General features: G+C 23.2%; 2 protein-coding genes across 5 annotated transcripts in view; one reads left to right on the top strand and one right to left on the bottom strand.

Annotated features, from left to right (window-relative positions):
* LOC127276748 (14 kDa phosphohistidine phosphatase-like) overlaps nucleotides 1-18,696 on the bottom strand; it is an 82,225-nt gene that overhangs the window by 38,622 nt on the left and 24,907 nt on the right. The window lies entirely within an intron of this gene.
* LOC127276745 (arrestin, lateral eye-like) overlaps nucleotides 1-18,696 on the top strand; it is a 59,310-nt gene that overhangs the window by 19,893 nt on the left and 20,721 nt on the right. For all 3 annotated transcript variants that reach the window (XM_051297382.1, XM_051297383.1, XM_051297384.1), the window contains exons 3-5: nucleotides 6,118-6,174; nucleotides 10,336-10,471; nucleotides 10,736-10,888. In XM_051297382.1, coding sequence (XP_051153339.1) covers nucleotides 6,118-6,174; nucleotides 10,336-10,471; nucleotides 10,736-10,888 — 346 coding nt within the window. The remainder of the gene's footprint in view (nucleotides 1-6,117; nucleotides 6,175-10,335; nucleotides 10,472-10,735; nucleotides 10,889-18,696) is intronic.

Consider the following 18,696-nt stretch of genomic DNA (forward strand, 5'->3'; position numbering starts at 1 on the left):
AAGACGCTCAGTTGAAACAATCCGATGATGCCTGAATATCAAAACGAAATCAAAAAAAAAACCTTAATGGAATTTAGAATCAAAAACCAGAAAAAGGTTCTGATCCCAGATTTTTTAATCGTAAAAATGCTTTCTCTAAAAACATCTACAGTGTCACATTAAATTAATGAAATGTAAATCTTTTTCACTTTTACGTAATGAAACAATTTTTTTTGTCCCCTAGTAAGAATTTATTAGATTTTCGACTAAGAAAACCAAGGGGCGATAAAGTGAGATATTTTCCAGTTGATATATAGATAGAAAATAGTGAAAGGGAAGCCATGTAGGTGGGTGCATGTACCTCTATCAGTGATGGAAGGCGTAAGTGATAAACCCAACGTCCTCTCCACATTTGCTTTGACGACTCAAGCCTTTCTTGTCCAGGGGAATACATCGACTGCCTAATTAAGTCAGCTAATTAATTTACACCTAGCTGAGTAGTCTTCCTCTTGGGTCGTGGAAATTGAAACTAGTTACCACTTAAAGGAAATTGAACGTGTCTTAGCTTCGATCTAATCTACCCTTCAGGGGAAAGTCTATATACAAGTTGTCTCCAGGATACATATATATAGAGATGTTCTAATGTGCATTATCTCCTGGAAATGCATCCTTTACCTTTTCTATTTCAAAATAAATATAAATATTTATAAAAGACAAATATTTTCAATTCAATGTCCGTAAATAAATAAAATCTATGATATATGAAAATAATTATAATATTCTAAAAAAATATAATGGATCTTTCAGAAATAAATTATTCTGTCAAAGATAATAAGCAATTCAACATCAGTCAAGTGGATTTATTTCTTGAAGCATTCGAAGCATAAAACGGATAACATCGGATTAAGTACGATTACAAAAGATCGTAAAAAAACTTAAGAACACTAAATATAAAAAGATTGCGCTGGCCTGAAAATCCTTTAAGAGAAAAAAGAAAACTTTCAACGGATTTTCCAGATTAAAACAAACTATTTTTACAGATTCAATTACAAGAAAATGGTTTTTATCAAAACAATAAAAAGAATCTATCATTTCTTACTCAAATAAATGAGACTCAACAATTCTAGAATTAATTAGTTAAATACTCTCTTTCTCTCTCTTAAATTGAATTTAAAAAAAATTAATAAAATGAATTTTTAAAATAATATTAAACCTTGGACGTAAAAATATATTATTAAAAATTCTTTTTTAAAAATATTATAAAGAAAAATATTTTCCTAATAAAATGAAAGAATTTAATAATTTAAAATACTTTTTCATATTTTTTATTAAATAAAACAAAATTTTCTCTATTAAAAAATATTTTCTCTAAAGATTAAATTGGTATAAAAGAGAAAACTTTTAATATATGCTAAGAGTCTTTTGATGAATGAAATTTTAGAGAGTTTAGTACCGAATGTTCTTGATTGGAACTGGGGGAAACTGTCGCTGAAACTTGACCATAATTTACGACTCCACAAATCTGAACATAACCCACATGTACATACTAAACTACATTTATAGATTATATACATCACATAGAATCGTAACTTTCAATAACTAAAATATATTTCAATTAAAATTTTACTCCACAGGGCATTTTAGTACTTTTCAAAATTAAAGTCACATTTCAATGCTCGCATATAACTTAAATATAATAAAAACTATTATTTGTTCTAATTTTTATTTACACAAATTTTTGTTTAATAGAATTCATAAAAACGTCGAATTTATCCGAAATTTGAAAATGTCCGAACAAACAATCGACAGAATAATTTCGGCGCACCAAAAGTTTTCTATCCATTGTTTGTTCGGACATTTGCATATTTCGGACAAATTCAGTGTTTTATAAATTCTATCAACTTTTGACGAATTTTAAAATTAACCACAATTAGAAATTATGTAGTAAAATTTTGATTTGTTAAAATTCTGTCTAAAAAAATATTTCGAACAAATAAAAATTCGGCAAAAGGAAAATTTCTATCAAATAAAAATTGTAAAATTTTATTTTTAAGCATTATTCAATATTTTTCCGTCTTATTTTTTTTAAAGAGGGTAAAATTCAAAAAGTGGAAAATTTACGACTACCTCTAGGTATAAAGTGCATTCACTATATATATATAGTTCCACTTTCGTAACACATACACACACACGTACTTATTTCTCGTTTTTCAAGCACATCTGATGCTTTTAGCTTAATATGCTTCCTAAGCTACTAGCAAAGGTAAATGACTGCCTACACGTATAATAAGAAGATAATCCCATTTTCAAATTGAATACAAGATCGAAGACTTATTTTATTTTTAGAAAAATTTTTTTAAAAAAATATGTTTCCGGAAAAATTCCGAAAGCGGTTTCCGGATTCTTTTCGGAAATCCTTCTACATGGAATAAAGAAAACATTTTTTTATTTTATCTGTTGGATTTATTTCAATAAATAAATAAATTTGTACCAAGTGTTTTTTTTATAATATTGTAGTAGTAGGTACTGAAAAAAAATTGTTTTCCTATCTATAAAAAAAATTGTTGTACCTCTCAAAGGATTAAAGCAGACAGTGACCCATTTTTCTCGTTTTGCATTTTAAGTTACATAGATCTTGAAATTTTCGTTCAGAATTCAATTTAATATTTCGACTTCTAACATTCATGTTTTATTCATAAAAATGATAAATGCAAAGTACACTTGTTTCAAAGTTACAATAACTTTTAAATAATTGATTCACATCAAGAAACTTGACATTTAAATGCTTTTCTTTTTCATAATTTATATATTTTTAGCACAAATAATTTTCTTTGCATTGTTTTGTATTTTTTGTATATAATTTTTTTTTTTGTGAATAAAAATGTTTTACTACGTACATTAAAATCTCTGTCCAATAAAATACAAAGTCTTTAAACAAACTTATTTTACTGCTTCAATAAAATTGTTTCTTTAGTGGAAAAATATAACCGAATGATAGAATTAACAAATTATTTTGCCAAAAGTAATATTTTTTTTTCAAAAGTCAATTTCAAAATAAAAATTTAATAAAAATTTTAACTAATTTTTGTCCAGTTTGCCTAATTTGAAAAATGAATTTACGGTTTTTAAAATTGAAATTTATTTTCTTTTAAATGAAATTTTATTTCTAAACACTCTTGTTTTCTTCGACATTATATTGAAGTATTACACTGTTTCAAGTTAAGCCACTGTAATGTTGATATAACTTATAGCTAGGGGGCTTCCCTAAAGATATACTTAAGAACTCCATAGAAAAGAAGTAATCAAATATTTTTTATCCATACAAGGTCTATATAATGTTGATAAAACTAAAGTTTCTCTGATGAGATATATTCTATTCTAAAACTCCCCCTAGAGTCAAATAAATTAAGAGTGTGAGTAGAACTTAATATTTTCTGAAAATAAAATTAGGGGAAAGAATTCTAATAATATTTTATATATTTTGTAACAGAAAAAAAAATGTTACATTTTTTTTATCATTTTTCAAATAATTTTTTCAAAAAATTTTTTTACAACAAAATTTCTATTTAAAAAAATTGTATTTTTATTTTTAAGTAAAAAATTATAATTGTTTTTCAAGAAAAATAAAAATAAATAAAATAAAACTATATAAAACTTTTTTTTACAATTTTGTAAGCGTCTAAAATTTTATCCAGAAAAATTGTCAGCGACGAAGTATAAAATTTTGTGAGAAAATTTCTAAGAAATATATATTTTCCATTACTTGGGAGATTAAGAGCAATTTAATTTGCATTTAATTTTGGTGCGAAAGTGCATGTGTAGCTATTTTCAGCATTTTTATCGATTTTCAATTTTCATTTCACGAAGATGGAATTTTTACGACTACTAAAACTAGTAATAAACCGTGTTGACTTGTGTAGAAAATATTACTAAAAAAAAAAAATACCAGAAAAAAGAAAAACCTTACAAAAATCAATTGAACTTTTCCCCCAAAGAAATAAATATAATTCCATTTCAACAAGTTTCAAATAATGCGGTTTAATAAATCAAATTAAAAGCAATTACTAATAAACGATTGAAAAATTTTATTTCAATTTTAAAAAACTATTTTAAACATTCTTTTAATCGTTACTAATAAATAAAAAAAAAAATAAAGATAAAAAATTGCAATATGACGATAATATATATAAAAGCAAAAAGTTTGTTGATTAAAATTTTCTAATAATAATTACTAATTAATGTTATACTAATAAGTTGAATAAAAATGTTGCAAAAATTATTATTTAACTCAAAGAACATTGTAAAAAGTTTGCAAAAAAAATTTTTTAATTAAATATTTGTCCGAGGTAATTAAAAATTTATTTTAATTAACGAAAAATGTAAAATTAAATTAAAAAATATTTTTTCCAATAGATTCAAAAACATTATTTACGAGAATAAAATTTCATATTAAATTATTTTAGAAATATTTCTAATTAATTTTTAAATAATTAATAATTAATAAATAATTAATAAATAATTAATAATTAATTAAATTATAATAAATTAATTATGAATCATGATTAATTTTTTTTCATTGACTTAATTGATTTATAAGTAATATTTTTGAAAAAAAAACATTTGTTGAAAAAAATAACTTCATGTCATGTCAGTTTTATTTTTTCAAAAACATAATGTTGATGAGTTAAGTCGTCAACGTCCTCGTTACACTTTCCATAAGATTGAAGATGTGTTGCATGCCAATCTTCATAAAACATATTTTTAAAACGTTTCAGACCTGTTGACATTTTATAGTTTAGTTTCTAGTTCATTCACAATATTTTCAATTTTTAATTCCGTAATAAACACAAATTTCTCGATGTTAATAAAAATAAAAAATGAAAAAAAAAAATTTCCATGATCATCAAACTATTATGAAAATTTAAAAATATTAAAAATTCTATCTAAATGAAATTCTATTAAATAAAAATTATAACAAATTAATTTTAGACATTCCTGCGTCTCGAAAATATTTATCAACAAACACTAAATTTTTATTTTTCACTCAAGCGATTTTTATATTTAAAAAAAAAAAAAATCATTTTTAGAAAGGTTTCAAAAGAACGAAAAAGAAAAAAAAAATTTTTTTAAATTTTTCTCAGTTCTCATATTTCGAAAATCATTAAATTCTTGTATATATGTACTTCTATGACTCATCAACACTTGTTTTTGGCGCGAAACAAAAATAGTTTACATGAGTGGTGTGAAGTTTGCTCATTTTTCGGTCAATGAACTTGAAAACGCATTTAAATCGATGTTACGATTAAGCTTTTGAAATCAAATTTTTCATGTACTTTAATTAATAATTATTAGTATATTCATTTAATTAATTATTAATTATTAATAATTTATTTATTCATTCATTTATTTATGTACAAAATAATTTTGTATTATTTTATTATAAAATAGTAATTAATTAATAATAGTTAATTAAAAAAAAAAAATATTGAAATCATTATTACTTTTTTTCCCCTGTTTTTTTTTTTTTTACTTTATTGTTTTTTTACTTCATTGATTTTTACTTTATTATTTAATTATCGACTTAATGAATAAATCACGTAACGTAATATAAACTATGTTTACTACAAGTTTACGTAACGTGTTCAATTTAATAAAGCGATAAATTAAAAGATATATTAAATAACATTGTAATCCTGATTAATTTTCTTTCTTTTTTATAATTATGTCAATAATATATCGAAATTTCAACAAATAATTGTCAATAGCTTATTACTACATTGTAATTGAATAAGGTGCTAAACTACACTAACCTCATTGAAACCGAAATTGACATGTAAATCACAAGTGTAATTATTATCAAAGGTCAATCTCTAAATTGTCAATCTAAATTACTTGCAAATATCAATACAATATTATCAAAAAAAAAAAAAAAAAAGTTACAAAATTTCTTAAAATTTTTAACCTCAAAATTTTTTATTTAATAAAAATTTTTAATTAACGATAAAAAAAGATGAATTTTGAAAATTAAGGCTCAAACCGGGATTCACCATTGTAACAAATAAATAAATAAATTATTTAAATAAATTAAAAACAAAAGAAAAACTAAACTAAATAAAGAGTAATTTTCTTTTGTTACAGAAAAATCGAAACCACAACTGGTATTTGTATCCCAGGCACCAATCAATGTCTAACAAGGTAAGGAAAAATATATTTATAATATATAACAATAATAATAATAACAATAATAATAATAATAATAATAATAATAATAATAATAATAATAATAATAATAATAATAATAATATCTCAGAAATATTTTAACAATGAAAATAACAAATGAAGAGCAAAAGAAAAAAATTAATTTTTTTTTTTTTTTTAAACTGAAGTAAACAAAATTAATTTTCAGAAGAGTGGATCTTCAATTTAATTTGATTTTCTAAGAAGCCTTTAAAAAGGAAGTTTTGAAAGTAGAAAAAAAAATTTAATTAACTCACCAAGAACTAAGTCCTGATCTTCATTGAATTCAGTAGTCAAGGTAAAGAGAAAAAAAAAATTTTTCGTTGCAAAATCTCATGGAATATAAAGTTTTTAAAAACTAATTTCCTCTTTACTGTTTGAACAATACGAAAGTTCCCTTTAGTCTTAATGGTAAGCCACATGGTAAACTTTACTTGGTGCTTACAAAGTAATCTTGTTAGAACACAAGTATAGAGGCAAATGACGAGAAGTAAACAAGCTAGAATACAAAAAGCCCTCTCTGTAAAATAGGGGGAAAATTCTTTAGAATTAATTTATAGCCATGTATATCTCTATATATATCAACTACAAAAGAATTTTAAACTTTCTTTATTTTATATCTAAACTAAGTCTTATCGTTTGTTTTATGAAAAAAAAAAAAAAATTAAAGACATTACCAACTTATTCAAGTGTCACAATTTTTTTTAAAATAAAATTCCAAAGAAAATTGCGATAAGAAATAAAACTCTAACCCAGTATCTACTATTTTTTTTTTATAACTAATAGATTATAAATTTCATTTGTCCGAAAAAATCATTTACCCTTAAATTTATTGTTTTCCAAACTTTAATTTGTCCGAAATCTAATTTACCGAATTTCTATTCATGGGAATTTTTATTTTTATCTAAAAATTTTATTTCACGAAATTTTGTTTCATCACAATTTTTATTTACTCGAAATTTTATTTATTCGAATTTTCATTTGGGAGAGATGAGAGAGTGAAACTTCAAATCTATTGAAAATTACGTATTGTTCAGATGTGACAATTCTTTTTCCGGCATTATAGATTCTTTTTGAACAATATGAATTGTATGGATTTTGAAAAAATTGAAACTTTTTCAGAAAATAAAAATTGTTTTTTTTTTTTTTTAAAAAAAGTATTGACCTTCTCTGCAAAAATTTTTTTATGCATACAACTTTTTCTCTTCAAAATGTCAAGCTTTTTTCAATTGAATTATTTCTATAGAGGAAATTTAATTTTATTTATATACAGATTAAAGAAAAATTCTTATTTGAGGAAATAAATTTCTTCATTCATAAATTATTATTATTATTATTATTGCGTATGTATTAAATTGAGATGCTTTACACTTTACATTGACATGTAGGTAAATTAATTCTGATAGTATCTTTTTGAAAATTGTCCTGAATATGCCTCTCAATCAAAGTAGCCTCGAGTCAGGATAAACTCAATTTGAGAATTTAATTAAACGCAACTCTAGGCTACGCAATATGTGTGGAAATTCTATTTTAAACGATGAAAACCAATATGTAGTAAAGTGTAACGTTTTCAAACTTGGATTTTCCATATACAAAACAACAAACAAAAAAAAAAAAAAAGTAGATACCATGAGATCGCACTCAGAGTAAATAAATAAAAAAAAAATTTTGGCCCTTGAAAATTCAATGAAAAGCATTCATGAATATTCACTTTCTCATAACAATTCGTTTTAACGCTGTTATCACAAATTCAAACACAAAATGCATATTTACCAATTTTCTTTTTCTTATATTTATTTTTTCACTGAATTTTTATTATTTTATCCTCTTTTTGTACCATTGTTTTTTTTCTACTCGGTTAACTTTTTTCTAAATTAGATAAATTTTTTAATACTTTTAGAACGTTCAAAAATACGAATTAATTTTTTTGGTTTATATTCTTTTAAATACTACAGCAATGAAGAATAAACATAAAAGGATTCATATATATATTTATTAAAAATGTCATTAGAATTTAATATTATCATCACTATATATAATCATTAACATTGTTATTATATTATTTTACTGTAAACACCACTTTAAATACAGAACAACAATTAGCGAATCCTTCATTAATATTCATAATCAATTTTAGCATTAAATTCTCTATACATATTTGAATAATCATAAAAGCAGACGTTTAATAAATAAATAATTTTAATTACCATTAAGAGGTGAATATTGATGAATTGTTTTTCATTGTGGAGAAAGCTTTAATTTTATATAATAATATGCAGAAAGCTTTTATGCTACATTAATAATTATATAACCTCATTATTTACGGATACATATTATATATTGTATTTAAAGGGGGTTAAATATAGGTATAGGTAGATTTAAAAGTTACATGACAATAGTACGGGAAAATTTAATTAATTTATGTGTTAATATAAGCAATTTAACGAATAGACAATGACAGAGAATGATGTAAAAGAAGATGCTAAAATTACAGATTGCGTGTTTAATATCAGACGCACCCATTCATATAAATTGAATCTATAAACTCCAAAAGGGGTTGGGTCTTTCTTTCTCTCTCTCTCTCTCTTTCATGGATGACCTTGAATTAGAGATGTTCTTTCAGGGTATAATGACCACGAGACACGATTCTAAAATTATCTTGATAAATAGTGTACCTCTCATCTAGTGTATAAACATATCCGTCAAAAATTGACAAGTTATGTAAACAATTTTTTTCAACTGTCTACAATTTATTTTTGACGAACTAATTTTACAAAACCATTAAAAAATCAATAACAAAATCAAAACATTCTTTTAAAGAAAAAAACATATTTTTATTTAAGAACTGTTTTTTGATTTTTTATTAATTTTTTAATTTTAAATATAAAAATATAGAAACTATAGTTTAGTTTAAAGAAATATTTTCATTTTTTGTTTTGTTTAAATAATCATGCTTAGAATCCGAGATCTACTGCGCATCTTTTGAAATGAGGCTGCGCAATAGATCCCTCTATTGTGCATAGAATTGGAGATCTACTGCGCATCTATTGAAATGAGGCTGCGCAATAGATCCCTCTATTGTGCATAGAATTGGAAATCTACTGCGCATCTATTGAAATGAGGCTGCGCAATAGATCCCTCTATTTGCATAGAATCGGAGATCTACTGCGCATCTATTGAAATGAGGCTGCGCAATAGATCCCTCTATTAATCCTAACAATGCGCAGTAGATCCCCAATGATTCCAAGACTTACACAATATACTTTTTGTTATATTTATTTTTCATTTCATTTATATTATCATATTTTCTATTAAAAAAAAAAATTTAATGCGATCTACAAATAGAAATGAAGAGTAAATCGATTAAAATATAAACGGAAATTAAAATGGTTTAAAACGACAGAATTTTGACTTTCAAAATAATGATGATAATAATTATTGGAAAGATTTCAAACATCGGAAATAAAAAAAAAATTATTACTGACTTTAAATTAAAATTTTTGTCATCGCATTTGATATATATATAGATATATAGTAAAACAGAACAGCATCCAATTATCATGAACTAAGCTTTGAAAATAACTCTCAACGATTACAAATGAGAGACTCTCATGTTTTTCCACTCCCGCAAAACTGTCTACACATCAGTGATCTCTCTGATTGGAATTTACATGACAACTGAAATCGCAAATCTCTCCGCGTTCACTAAATTGAATTCTTTTTTTTTTTTTTTTTTTATTGTCTATGAAAATTCAACATTATTATAGAAATCCCACGGAGTATCGTTAAAAAAGTTTTTTTTTTAAATATCAAAACCACAATCATTATTTTCTAAAAAAAAACACAATTTCATATATTGCTTCGTTTATATAAAAAAAAAAAGTTGGAATGTCATAAAATATAAAGCAGTTTATTTGCTCTATTTTGAAATCAAAACTATTTATTTTTAACTGATAAAAATAATATAGCGGATTTTTCCTACTAGATGTCATAAATAATTACTGTAGAAGAAATTATTTTTCAACATATTAGATTTTTTAAACATAATAATTTGGTTTTAATTATATTATAATTGAAATCCAAAATTAAAAATATCACGTTTTAATTGTAATGTTACAGGGCATATAAAAAGCAATCTCATAACAATAAATTGATACTTTGCTTGGAGAGCAGAGATCTTTTCGTCAGTGGAGGAATAATAGACACGCTACGAGGTGTACTTGTCTTTGACCGTGACTTCTTGAAAGGCAAACATGTAAAAAAAACATTTTTAATTCATTTAAAAAAAATTTAATTTTATAATTATAGTTTTTTAAAAAAAAGTATAAATGTAAAATTTGTCAATTTTTTTTCAAAATTATTTGCCAAATAATTGTTTTTAAAGAAACGCATGACTAATGCTTAAAATTAATTTGTTAAAATTTTTATTTGATAGAATTTTCTTTTAGCTGAATTTTTATTTGTTCGAAATATTTTTTACCGAATATATATTTGAAATATATTTAAATTTGCTCTTCAGATTTATGGTCAAGTGAAATTAACATTTCGATACGGTCGAGAAGACGAGGAAGTTATGGGACTGAAATTTTGCAACGAAGCTATGATGGCTTTTAAGCAATTGTACCCGCCATATTCTGGTCCAGAATATCAAGAACCTATTTCTATTTTACAGGTTAGTTTAATTAAAAGTTATTACTATGCTTATTGAAATTAAATTAATGAATATACAAATTTTTCAAAATGTCGATAAAAATAAAATAGGAAATTTTTTTTATTTTATGCTGTATTGTTTATTAATTTAAATTTACTAATTTCATTTTAAAAACCAAAATATTATAATATGTTCGAAAATAAAAATATCTAAGCTCGAACACTGGCCTAAAATATTGTTAGAATACAGGAAAACATTTTGAAAAATAAAAATATAAAAATACCGACACAGAAATCTACCTTACCGACTGATGGTAAATATTTAAAAAATAAAAATATAAAAAATTACCGACACAGATATGTACCTTATCGACCGATGGCCAAAAAGTTTTTTGAAAAATAAAAATATAAAAAATTACCGGCATAGAAATCTACCCTACCGACTGATGGTAAAAAATTACTATCAGACGGCAAAGTAGATTTCTATGTCGGTAATTTTTTATATTTTTAGTTTTCAAAAAACTGTTTGGCCATCGGTCGGTAAGGTAGATATCTGTGTCGGTAATTTTTTATATTTTTATTTTAAAAATATTTACCATCAGTCGGTAAGGTAGATTTCTGTGTCGGTATTTTTATTTTAAAAATTTTTTTACATTCATGTTAATTTTTTAAATATCTATGTAATTATTTTTGTAAAAAATATTATTATAAATACAGTAACTTTTTAAATCGCCACTGAAAAATGCATTTGCATAAAATATTTATCCACGTTTCACAATATTAATTCTTCTCTATTTTTTATAAATAATTCAATGAAGCTATATGTATTTTGTTTTATAATCCCGTTTTTATCGCTAAAGCTTTTGAATAATAAATATAAAGCAGCGCTCATTACATTAAACGCTATATTCATAATTCTTTGAGTCAAGACAAATATAATAAAATTTATTTAACAATTGAAAAAAAATTGATTGTTTGTTTGTTTTTATTTAAATACAATTGCATTCAGACTATAAATAATAAATAAAAATGTTCGAATGATTTTTCTTTTCATTGACAACAAAAAGGAATTATTATTGAGTTGTACGTGTAATAATAAAATATATCGAAAGTTATAATAAAAGAAAACAGACTTGTGATTTAAAATAGAAATTTTTTTTTCCGCAGGAATTATTCGAAATCTGTCAAGAAGAATTAAAATAAGCTTAATAATGCGCAGTCACTTATAAAGAAGATTATAAAAGTTAAAGTGGTATTTTTTCCCAATAAAAAATTTTTTTCATTATTAATTATTTGAATTTATTTATTTTATATTTATAAATAAATAAATTAATTAATTATTAATATTAATATTAATATTATTATTAATAAATTAGTTTAAAAATCTCTTCTCTTCGAATAACTTTTTATAAAATAATATTATAATAATTTTATTCAAAAAATTAACTTGACTTTATTTAAAAAAAATTAAAATACTATCTAGAATAATTTGAGAATGCAAATATAGACGTATATATATATAATTGGGCAGAACTAAAACTATTCAGTATGCAACAACGAATGGTGGTGCGCGCTCTCAGTAACCTGAGAAGTTTAATTAGGAAAATCGAGCTTTGTTCAAGGAAAACAAATTATCATCTATTCTGTACTAGTTCTCATCAAATATGCGTTATCCACATTTTGGAAGCAAATAGACGAAATTCATATAAGATTCTTTACTCTATAAAAGTTTATTTTTTTATATCTTCATTAAAATTTAAAATTTAAATATTATTAATTCATTGGCTACAATATTTTATATAAAAAATATATAGTAATGCCAAGTGCGATATCAGCTGCTTGGAACTTCCCTTTTATCGAATTAATATATTATCTGTTAATTCATATAATGATATTGGATTATCCAAAGTTGGGCACTTTGCCTGATTATTATTTTCGGTTAATTTTGATAAATTGACCTTCATCTTATAATATAACAATTTTACTTGTTTGCAAAGCAAATACTGAACTATATATATAAATATATACGCTTAATATGAAACGACTGTAATCCCCCCAGATATTGTTAGACCAATTAATTATGATTATTTTCTTTCGTAAATCACGTTAGCTACGATTAAATAAGTTATTTCTATATTATATTATTTACGTCCTCATTATTTATTATTTATTAAGTCTATACAATTGTATTTTTGTTTTTATTTTATTTTTTTATTTAGAAAAAAAAATTGTTTAATATATTAAACTTGAGAATTTTATATTTACAAATAATTTTGTCATTAAAATATAAAAAAAAAAATAGTTAACATTTAATCAATAATCTAACAATTCAAAGATATAAATAGAGCATTTCTCTCAAACAAACTTTTATAATGCCTGGATATAAAATATTAGATCTCGTATCAGATAGTATGTCACGAAAGAGAATTTTAATTTTCTTCAGTTGGTTATTAGAAAACTTGGCAAATGGCTAAATATTAAATTTAATGAAACAAGGAAATGCTTAAAACCGCCGCATAAAAACCAATTTCCTATATAGAGGAGGAAAAAAAAAATTTCTCTACTAAAATATTGACGTGAATTTTATAAAGAAATATTCTCGAGACGATAAATAATATAGTTTACGATTATATGTATATATATTTGATATTTAAATATCCATATTTTTCATACTTAATGTATTAACGATATCGACTGATATTTATTACAAGTATTATTTATTGTATAAATTCTAAAAAAAATAATTCAAACAAATAAAAATTTGTCTATAAAAAAAAATTCTAATTAAATTCCATCCAATGAAATTCTAACAAATTAATTTTAATTATTCATGCGTCTCAAAAAAAAATTTTGATTCGAATAAATATTTACTTAACAATTATATATAACTGAGTTGAATGAAATAATTTTTATTTCTTCAATGTGATGACGGGAATATAGTTAATTATTTATTGAAAAGTTTTACAAAGACACATACACACACACATACACTGTCACTTAGAAAAGCAAGAGAAATGCATTTTGATAGAATATGAGATTGAAAGTGATATAGAAAAACAAACATCAATTTTAATGAGAAAACGGACAGGTTTCTTACATTTAAAACAACGTGTTGCACGGCAGGAGTCAAACTCTGTAGACCCTGACCCCGACCTTGACCTACCGACAACTTGTATCGGTCCAGGGCAAATTCACTACACGTGAATCACACACCAGGGGGTACAATACGAATCTCATCAAAAGAAATTTTCATTGTAAAATCAAAAAAAAAAAAAAAAAAAAATGGAATTTTTTTCACAATAAAAAATAAATTTGAATAACGTGACCTCTTATTTTAATATTTTTCATATTGAATCTAGATTCGTATATTTAAAATTATTTAATACCGAATATTAATATTATTATTATTAATATAAGAAAATATTTTTCAAAAATGTTTTATTCTTTCACCTTCACTTCACCTTCACTTCATTTTCACTCCATTTTTACTCCATTTTCACTTCACTTCACCTTCACTTTATTTTCACTCTACTTTCACTGCATAAAGTGAAAGAGAAGTGAAAGTGAAGTGAAAGTAGAGTGACAATGAAGTGAAGGTGAAGTTTTTTATTTTATGCTTTTTTGGTTCCTTCGTTAAAAACGTTTTTTTTTTTGTTATCCTAAACGAAAACGAGGAGAAAATTTGTTGAACTTCGAACCTATACAATATTCATCGATATATAAATGTCTAATGGAAAACAACAAAACAAAAAGAAAGAAAAATTGAAACAATAATAATGAACGAAATTTGGTAATGAGAAAAAATTGATCATTAGTCATTATCCTTCACCTTTCAGCCTTGAAATATAATTATAGATTAAAGTTCATTGCAGGAAAGATCCATCGTTCTTATCACTCTCTCGGGTGTAATCGAATAATATTGTGAGCCAACAGAGATGATTAAACATCAAAATGGAAAATTCTGTCTTGGATAAAAATAGTAATTACCTTCTCTTGAAAGTTCTATTAACTTACAATATTTTAATCAGCTGAGAGTATATATGTATATATATTTTTTTGTCAACTCAGTTTATACGATATCGAAATTAAAGCAGAGTAATTATTATACTCATTATGTTATGGAGAGCACATTCAAAAAAAAGAGTTCAAAAGCATGTATCCAATATTTATAAAATAATTTTCTCTCAAAAGTGAAATAATATTTAACTGTATTTTCCTAACATCAAAACTACATTAATTAAATGTCAACAAAATTTTTTAATATATTCTCCTTATATTTGATTATAAATTTTTTATAAATAATAAACATTTTTCGTTGTGAATGTTACAAATTATTCAATGTATAAATAATTATTATAAACTTTTTTTTTATCAATCTTTAATAAATAATTTAAAATGAAACTTTAAAGCAAATGCTTTAGTGAAACTTTCTAATCATCATTATTATTTTATTTTATATATTCTGGATTTACATTCAATAACTTGGGATTAATTTCAAGTGGAATTTTATTTATCTGGGAGAATTATTTATGCGAGGAATAAAAGTAGTTTATTTGCAACTACTATAAATAGAAGCATTAATGACTTTTGAATTCAAAGGTTAACAATTGCAAATTGAAATTATTTTTTCAAAGCTTTAAAAAAATAAAATTATTAGTTTCCGAATTCTCACTAATTAAAATTAAGTTACGGTCTTCCTAAAACAGTCCTGTACTACTGCAACTATTTTCATAAACAAAAGAATTCGTATCCGCAGTAGTTCAGATCGATTTTAGTAAGACATCCCTTCCACCCGTGTGGATCTTCTACTACGAGGAGTTAATACTGCTTATAGTCAGACACTGTCGAATCGAATTCTGATCTCATTTATTTTATCAAAAACTAAGGTCAAAATATCAACAAGGAAATATTTAATTTGAAACAATTTTTCCATCTTTAAAAAAAATTATTAAAATAAAAAGTACTTGAAATTTAAATAAGCATTTTTCTTCATTCTTTAATACTTAAAATTAAATTCATTTGAAATGAATTCAGTCACAAAATTATATTTTTTTTTTTTTTATCTTTTTGCAAAAAAAAAGAAAGCGAAGGAAAAAAGAAGAATAGATTAAATAAAGATTGTCGAGGGAATATGGAAAATTAAAAAAAAAAAAAAAAAAAAAAAACTATAACATATTCTAGTGCCTATTAAAATAAATCCCTTCACTGCACCAAAGCTTTACGGGAAACTAAAGTAAAAGTTGATTGAAGAAAACTTGAGTATAACTAAAGTTTATTGTGACTTATAAGAATTTCAGAATTTATAAAAAGTATTTCTCGCACCAATATCTTTAATTACTTTATTTTTTTTTTTTTGTAAAAATATATTATTTTCACTGACAATGAAATAATTTCTGTCTGGAAAATTGAGCCAATAGTAAAAAAAATTTAATTACACATATATAAAATATACACGACCACTTTTAATACAAATTTTAATTATATCGGATTCATTATTTTTTAATTAAATACTGATTTAATTCTTTTATTCTCTTTCTAAGTTACTACAATACTCGTTTAAATTTCTCTCAATTATTTTTATTCATTCATTCCATTATTCTTTAATATTACTTAATTTAAAATTAACATCACCTTTTATTATTTCTTTCATTCATTGAAACGAGAAATTATTGAATAATTCAAAGTTATCATTATCATATTTGTGAGTTTATTTTTTTATAGTTTAGATTTAAGTTCGTTATAATTATAATTATTAATTTAATATTTTTTTATTACTATTTATTATTATTTTTTTTGCTTAGGGACTTGTGGGAAATCTGTATAGATACCTTGGCTTCTGCATGCCAAGGTTATGTGGGGTTGGTAAAAAAAAAAAAGAATAACAAAATAAGTTGGCGAACTACTACTAGCCCCGACCCACTAAAATCCGTAACCCTTCTTGTGGAGCCCTTTACCCACCCTCGGAACTATCGGAAGACTTTTGCTTTCGAGGGTGGTGCCCTAACTCTGTTACAAATGCAACTTTGTCCATTCCTGCAGACATCCTGCGTTATCAATTTTTAAATCAATAAAAACTATTTTCAAAGTTAAAGCGGAATTAACAGCACACCAGAAAAAATGATTTAAAAATGTCAATAAATAAAAAACAAAATATAAAATAAATAATGTCAAAAAATAAAATTGTAAAAAGATAAATGGACAAAATGTGACTAGAAAATATAAATAAAACTCTAAAAAAACAACAAATTAATTACAAAAAATATATATAAAATTGTAAAAAGACAAAAAAAATAAACAAAATTTATTATTTATTTATTTATTTATTTAATTACCATGTATTATTATTATTAATATTATTATTTACTTTGTAATATTATTTATTTACAAAAGAAATTGTCATTTTTCATTTTTCTTTCTCATATAAAATAGAAGCTGTAATATAAATTATCTTTCTTAATTAACTTCTTTAATAACTTTATGTATTTTTAATCAAAATTTTTCTCTATTTTTCTTTAGCTATCAATGAACAAACTAAATTCAAACATCACACGCAAAAACATGAGAAAATTCTATTTACAAACAAAATGAAAGTCAGAAAAAATAAACTAAAATTTATAAAGTTAATTAAATATATTAATTTAATAAAAAATAAATTTAAAAATAGACAAAATTATTATTTTAATTCATTGTAAATTTACATAAAAGTTAATTAAAATATAATAATTATACGGAAACAAGAAAAAAAATTATAAAAATTACATAACCAACGCGTAAAATTAATGAAAAATTACTTTCCTCTCATGTTTTTGTTAGTGGTTTAAAAAAAATCTTGTTAATCTAAGTCTAAATTAAAATTTAGTTTTCATGTGAGAAAGTATATATACATATATATGAAGACAAATAATTACATTCTAAAAGATGTTGGAATGCAGCTTCATTAGTTATAAATATGAAAAATCGCTAAAAATCTCATCAAGACTTTTTGATCATTAATCAACTTCAACCTCCGTTACACTTTTTTTTCAAATAATTTATCTTATATTTTTTATCATTTTGTATTTTTTTGTGACTATGAAAAAAATTTTCTTTATTTAATATATAAATTACAATTCTTGATGAATTTATAAATTTTGTGAAGAGTTGCATAAAAAATTAAAATAATAATACTAGTAATAATAATAATAATAATAATACTAGTAATAATAACAATAATACTAGTAATAATAATAATAATAATAAGAATAATAATAATAACAATAATAACATAAATAAATAATAGAAAATAATATTTTATAAGTATTTTAATTTTCTGAATGAATTATTACGGTTTTACTTTGAAAAATTAATCTTCCTCAGCACTGCATTTTAGATTAAATGTGATTCTTAAGTTAGAGTATTTTACTTTTATGGTCTACTTCCCTTAGAGGCAGCTAAATAATTCTCGTCTTTAGAAAAATACCGGCAACTATATCACTATGATGTATTGAAAAATAAAAAAAAAAATGAGATTTAATTTACACCAGAACAGAAAAAATACTTCAATTGTTTAAATGTTATATTTTGTTTATTTTATTTATATTTATTTATTTTTATTTATGTTTATTTTTACTCTTAGGTTTATTTATGTTTATTTATATTTATATTCTTTAAATTAATTATAAATTTTATTTGTTATATCCTATGCTTCAGACCTACTAGTAGAAAAATTTCAAGTACTTTTTTTTATATAATTATTTTCAAAGTTATCAAAATATTTTCAGAATAAATATGTCAAATTGAAACGCAATAGCTTTCTCCCTCAATCTCAATGATTTAAAGGACAACGAACTC

This window comes from Leptopilina boulardi, unplaced genomic scaffold, assembly GCF_019393585.1.
Source record: "Leptopilina boulardi isolate dan_hultmark-lab unplaced genomic scaffold, ZJU_Lbou_2.1 LbouV2_151, whole genome shotgun sequence".
NCBI classification, from domain to species: domain Eukaryota; kingdom Metazoa; phylum Arthropoda; class Insecta; order Hymenoptera; family Figitidae; genus Leptopilina; species Leptopilina boulardi.